The sequence below is a fragment of the Schistocerca cancellata genome, chromosome 4 (assembly GCF_023864275.1).
Source record: "Schistocerca cancellata isolate TAMUIC-IGC-003103 chromosome 4, iqSchCanc2.1, whole genome shotgun sequence".
NCBI lineage: Eukaryota > Metazoa > Arthropoda > Insecta > Orthoptera > Acrididae > Schistocerca > Schistocerca cancellata.
Window position 1 is genome coordinate 593,630,610 of NC_064629.1, and position 6,391 is coordinate 593,637,000.

General features: G+C 38.3%; 1 protein-coding gene across 1 annotated transcript; it reads right to left on the reverse strand.

Annotated features, from left to right (window-relative positions):
* Positions 1–3,596: 3,596 nt before the first annotated feature.
* On the reverse strand, positions 3,597–4,453 carry LOC126185199 (adenosine 5'-monophosphoramidase HINT1). Its single transcript, XM_049928076.1, has 3 exons — positions 4,217–4,453; positions 4,033–4,137; positions 3,597–3,863 (listed from the first exon to the last, which is right to left on the reverse strand). The coding sequence occupies exons 1-3, from the start codon at positions 4,325–4,327 to the stop codon at positions 3,699–3,701; spliced, it is 381 nt and encodes a 126-aa protein (XP_049784033.1). The 5' UTR covers positions 4,328–4,453; the 3' UTR covers positions 3,597–3,698.
* Positions 4,454–6,391: the final 1,938 nt, after the last annotated feature.

The window sequence follows — 6,391 nt, forward strand, 5'->3', positions numbered from 1 at the left end:
AGTTAAAAAAAGGGGGGGGGGAATTTTAATTCTTCAGGCTTTCCCACTGATCTGCTCACATTCTGAGATTTTTGGTTTTCTGCCACATATCCAGCAGAACACCAAGCTCCACAAGATATGACGAATCTTCTGACATCAGACTTCTGAAGAGGCAAAATGCACTAGCCCATGAACCTAAATTTTAAGTTAATGTTTCAGGAGTGTTTAAACAGTAACAAATTCAGTCGGAAATACGGAAGCGTCCGATCCCACCCGTCTGCTTTGACCCATGACGTCACAAATATGGCAGAAACAAAAATAAACACACACACACTTTCCACAAGAAGCCTAATGACACTAATGGGACAAGTGTGGGAAATGGGGTGTTTTGGGAGGGGGAAACTAAATATAAACAAATTTAGATGCCTTGCGTAGCTACAACGTGTAAGTGAAGACAGCCATGCATGAATACCCACCCACCTCCCCAGAGGTCGTAACCCCTGCAACCCATAGAAGATAAAGATGCTTCAGTAGCTGATTAGTGTTTTTTGTCTTTTTAAAAAAAATCTCACGGGATAGAACAAACAGATCAGAAAGATAAATATAATAAATTAAAACAGAAATTCGAGGAAACAGATTATTAAAATAAGTAATAAGTGTTTTTAAATTTTAAAAAATCTCACGAGATAGAACAAACAGATCAGAAAAGTAAATAAAATAAGATAAAACAGAACTGGAGACAGCCACACTCAAACCAAACTCCGCGCCGTCATGACGTCACACGCGACAACACCCTTACGTCACGTGTCAAAGCCGACGCGTGGGATCGGACGCTTCTGTCGACCCATTCAGTCATATAGCAACATGTTAGCCTAAAACTGCTCCCTCCATCTAAGTTTTACTTACAGAAATGATAAAAATTAATAAAATTTTACTTCAAGCTTCACCACCTATCTGAAGGCAGAGTGCTGTTGCCAGAGGGCCCATGTTTCCAGCGGAGTGGCTTACCATCTGTAGGTCTATCCAGTACTTTTCCATTAATACTTATTATATACTCATCTGCTTCTTGGTTGTCAATATGACAGGTGTCTTGTTCGTATCTGACAATTCACTGTTGCATGTAACTGAAAATACACAGTATAGTTCCTCTACTGTGATACAATCCTGTCAAAATGAAAATGGTATTGACTATTATCCATAGTTCCTTATACATAGCACACAATCACCCATAGGAATAACTGGTTGCAATCCTCATGTCGTTACCTTTATATGTTTAATGTATCATGTGTCCACACACGATAACTTTAAGAGATACACTATAGATGCTATTTAACAAGCATTTCAAATGGAAGGAAGGTCAATTACTAACATTGCTTTGAAAATTATGCTTTAGAGATTAACAAGGTTTGATTTGACATGTACTTTTTAGTGCAACCATTCTAGGAATTGTGAGATGGTATCAGACAATCTAATATCTAAACATGGATAGCTGGACAGGAATACAAACCTCACTGATTTATTAGGACTGTACCCACTTGCTACTTCAGTCAGTATCTATCACTGAAATTTCACCACCAAACTAACACCAATATCACCATCACTAGCAGTCTACAATGAAAGTTCAAACTACTGCTGTACAGAAGACACCATGAATTTTACTTCTGCCCATACTTATCACAGATTTTATATTTGGTGCCCAATGTGAAAGAAGAAATACCATGTGCTTTACGTTGTTATGAGGCATTAGAATATGTCATCACTGTAAAAAGATGCCTGAAACACTATTTGCCAACAATGTGTGTGCATTGTGACAAAAGTTCCACTTTTTGTTGTCTACCAAATGCAAAGCCTGAAGTAAATTGTGAAAAGTAATTCAACATCCTGTTGTCCAGAATGCAGTCAATTTTCAGCTGTTTAGAGTTTCCACTGTAATCCGTCAATCTACAAAATACTTCAGATTTGACAACCACTAATATTTAAAAATGATTCACAAAATATTGAACGTGTTACGCTACTCATATGTGGGGTCTTAACACAGATTTTTTCTTCACATTCCCAGCATTGGAACAGATCACAAGGGTTTAAATGCTCTCCACAATGAAGTTAAACACACTGGCCAACAACTTTTCATTGATGATGCACAACTCAAATCCTCCAACAAATATCAATTCAATAATTTTATTTTCTCATCACCTCATCCAAATGTATCCGTAGAGTCAGTACTCTTAGTATTGCTGATATGGTTTACCTTGGATTCAAAAATTAATAATTTGAATGAAACAGCTGTTCATATGGGTTTAACCTTTCAGTGGAAACTTCAATGTTTGAGTGAAAATTCTGTGATTCTACTTATTAATCCCACAAACAATTCACCAAAAAAAGTGAACGATATGACAGATTCCACAGTCAACATAAAAACAATCTATTAATTTACAATGACTTCAGTTTTTGTGTATCAAGGAGTCTAAGACAAAAGTTAATGTTCCAATCAATCTTCGGTATTACCAGACACTGAAATAGTTTTCATACAAGCCAGATTGTGAAAAATGCAGTGTGCCAAATGAGAAACTGCAGATCTTTTTCAAGTTGCTGGTCACTGTATTTATAGGTTTCAAGAGGGACTGGTGTTAACTCAAGCATTCTATACCACTTCAACTCACAACCAAACATCTTTAAACCTAACCTAGACAAGATATATAAGCTACTACAGCTCAGTATACCACAACTTATATTTCAATAACACAGACCTAGAAACACTGTCAAAAAAGTGTCAGCAATATTTGTAATACCTTTTCATATTTTTTGCAACAGTCAATATGGCTTTTAACTGTCACACATTATGTTATTAGACAAAGCACACATCTGGTATCAGTACGTTTAGCTGACAACATAACCAATAACCGTCACATACAATACAGAACATTACCTAACTTTACACTATCTGTTAATGTTGGTCTCAAAAAACACAGGGAATGCTCTTGGCCTCCATTTGAAAAAAAATCATTAGTACTTTCATCTTCCTCACAATGTGTGACAATGACTACCTGTACTTTAAATGTTTGCACTACACAGTACCAGTTATTGTTCCTTCATGTCCAGAACTGTTCATCTATTTTTTTTCTCTTCTTTAACAACTGCTCAATTAGTAGCTGACTCATTGAACCCAATGTCACAGGAAAGGTATCATTGACTAATCGAGAGTATGAGCCATTAGTGAAAAATACAGAATAAAGATTCTGTGCCCAACCAAAAGTTGTAAATTGTGTAGTACGGCTGCAACAGCCACCAAACCTGAAATCAATTTGTTAAGGTCCATGCCATAGTATCCTAAGAAAATCACTGTAGATGGCCCATATATGTTAATCATCTACAGTTACTTCATCCAAGTAATACCTCCTTTAAATGTGACAAACTGGTAAAAAAATAACACAACCAACCAGCAGAAAATGGCAGTAGTAGGACACCGTACTACAGTATAGGTTTTTTTTACAAAGACTACACCACCCAATATTATGACAGACCTGTTAACAGATATCAAAAGTATCTCTTCTGACAAGTTCTATGGCAACAAACATGTGAAAGTAATACCGCAAACCAAAGCTACCAACACAGCACAATTAAATGCCAAATATTTTATTTTCAATATGCGTACATAAGTTTAATTAATATTCAGCAACTGCAATACATTTAATGTGTGCAGGTGGTGTATGTTCAAGAAATTAACCTGGTGGCCATCCCATCTGGCGACCTCCAAGAATATGTATATGCAGGTGGTAAACTGACTGACATCCATCTGGTCCATCATTCACCACTAGCCTAAAGCCATTTTTCAGTCCCTGCTGCTTGGCTACCTTCGCTGCAGTGCTCATGAGGTGGCCGAGCAACTGAAAGAGAGTCGAAGTTTCTTTATAGCACACTAAACATCTCGCCGCAACAGCGAGCTACAACCAAAATATATCACTTATCAAATCAAGTGAACATTAGCACAGTAAAAGGTGTAAGATCGGTGACAGAACAAACTGCTACCTTTACTGAATAGCATATGTATATTACCTGTTCATCACTATCACTTGATTCGGAAAGCCTTTGTATTGGTTTACGTGGAATAACTAGAAAGTGCGTAGGTGCCTGTGGATTAATATCCTGAAAGGCAACACACTGAAAAAGAAATCATAAACTTATATCATTAACTCCTTTTTCCGTGACAGACAAGAAAACTAAATGCTGATCATCCTACCTGGTCATCTTCATAAATGAAATTACACGGAATTTCTTTTCTTAATATTTTGCCAAAAATAGTGTCGCCACCAGGCGTTGCCTGTCTAGCGCTTTCCACTTCTCCAGCCATTCTATAAATTTAGTTGAAAATTTCGAGAAATTCTTCTACTCGTAACATCCCCCTGCACATCGACATTACCTCTGCAACTTAACCCCAAAAGTCAATACGGCCATAGATGACTGCAGAACGCAGATACTGCGCTGCGTAGCTCAAAGATATATTGACATGTCCTATATCCTTGTAAAAAGAGATAATGCTACTACTACTACTACATTTTACGTCGTTTTTGCGCTATGTAGCTCAAAGTTACATTCATATTTTACGTCGTTTTTGTGAGAACCCCGCATATACGCTGCAGTGCTCGTCTTTGACACGAAAGGCGAGACCCAACTTACTGCAAAATCCGTACAATTCGCACGTTTATTTAATTACATTTGATATATAAGCTGAATACCGGTATTTTTTTGTGTCCGAGGACAATCATGTGAGTCAGATAAATTCGCCTCGCAAACTTTTTAAGTCCAAAAACTAGAAGCAACATTTAAAATATTTTGATTGTATCAAAACTAGTACATGTGTCTTGACGTATTGTCTATTTCAGTAGGAGTGTATAGAGCCTGCATTTATCGTAAATTAACCCTATTTTAGAGCTTAAAAAGGATTCATGAAATCTCTTTTTGTATACTAAACGCCTCTGTTCTTAAGGGAAATGGTATGGTAATAATTTTAGCTTAACAAGTTCAGAAATTAAAATAAGAATCACAAAGCGTCTTTTAACGTTATTTGTTTCCTGTTCCATAAAACTTTGAACCAGCCACAATGCAGCCCCACTGTCAATGCTGTTCTTGCCCATGGGATGAGACAGCTGACGCCCATAGATTAAAGATTAGATTAGATCCAGTTTTCGTTCCATAGATCCAAAAATGAGAGGATTCTCTTGAGTGGATACTGTCAAATGAGTGGAATCTGCTGCAAATGGGTATGTTGGGAGGGCTCCCAAGAGTCGTCTTCCAGGTTTACCAAAATACCTCAGGTACTATTCCCTCCTGTGGATCCTGACTCCTCAACAGGAACTACAAGATCTATCACTGATCGTTCACTTCACTGTGAGCGGAGTGTCAGTGGTAGAGCTAGGAGTTCAGTACTGGGGAGACAGCGACCAGAGAGAACTCAGGATGTTATACCCATCTCCCTACCCTAGAGGTTTGAGCTGCTGACTTCACTTGAAGGGAATCCTTCTGTGTCCTGGGTCAAAAAGAATGGGTCTCTTAATTGTTGACAGCTCAAACGTACATTGAAAAAAGGGAAGCAGCAGCAAGGGGGGTGGGGGGGGGGGGAGGGGGGAATATCAGATGCACTCTGTGTGTATGCATGATGACCTCTTTCAACATGTTGAAGACGTATTCTGGCAGCCACTGTGGGAACAGGGTGCAACCAACCGAAGATTCTAACCTACATTTGGACGAAAAATGCCTGTCATCCAGTGTCTTGCCTGGATAATCCAGTGTCTGGCAGAGAAGTTATCTAAGCTCCAAGATCATACTTGGACATATCCAGCGACTGGTAGAGAAGAATGACATGACCAGCCTTGACATGGAATTTCAATGAAGCTCACGATTTGGAGCATTATCGATAGAATTGATCCTGGCCCCTGGTTACAATCTGAAAGGAAGGACTGAAACAGAGTCGTCGAAGGTTCTGTAACAAGCTAGGCAGCAACTTCCTAGAGTTAGACCACAGAGTTGAGAACAATATGGTCCCTCTAAATGGGTCACGTATGCACTACTCATCAGAGGCTGCAACTCAGATAGCTACCTGTATGTGGTTTGCACACAAGGTTTTTCTTAGATTGTGTGGCTCTCCATCTAATCCAAACAACGACAGCTGTAAAATACCCAGAAGTATCAGTATAAAATGAAAAAAAGTGTGGCTTAGAGGCGAGAGTGTTAAAATCCTAGTCATTAACTATGAAATCATTCACTGCAAAATGCTGAAGTCTGAGACACTGCTAAAAAGCAGTGGGGCTCACATAATATTATGAATACAAAGCTTGTTAAAACCATAATTGATAACAGTGATTTTTTTGGATAAATGTGAAGCATATGGCTAAAGGATAGTCTAACGGTAAATGGA

Coding starts and splice junctions, on each gene's coding strand:
- LOC126185199 (XM_049928076.1), bottom strand. CDS start 4,327: ATGGCTGGAGAAGTGGAAAGCGCTAGACAGGCAACGCCTGGTGGCGAC. Junction 4,138..4,216: donor TCATTTATGAAGATGACCAG/GTAGGATGATCA, acceptor TTTCTTTTTCAG/TGTGTTGCCTTTCAGGATAT. Junction 3,864..4,032: donor CAAGTGATAGTGATGAACAG/GTAATATACATA, acceptor ACTCTCTTTCAG/TTGCTCGGCCACCTCATGAG.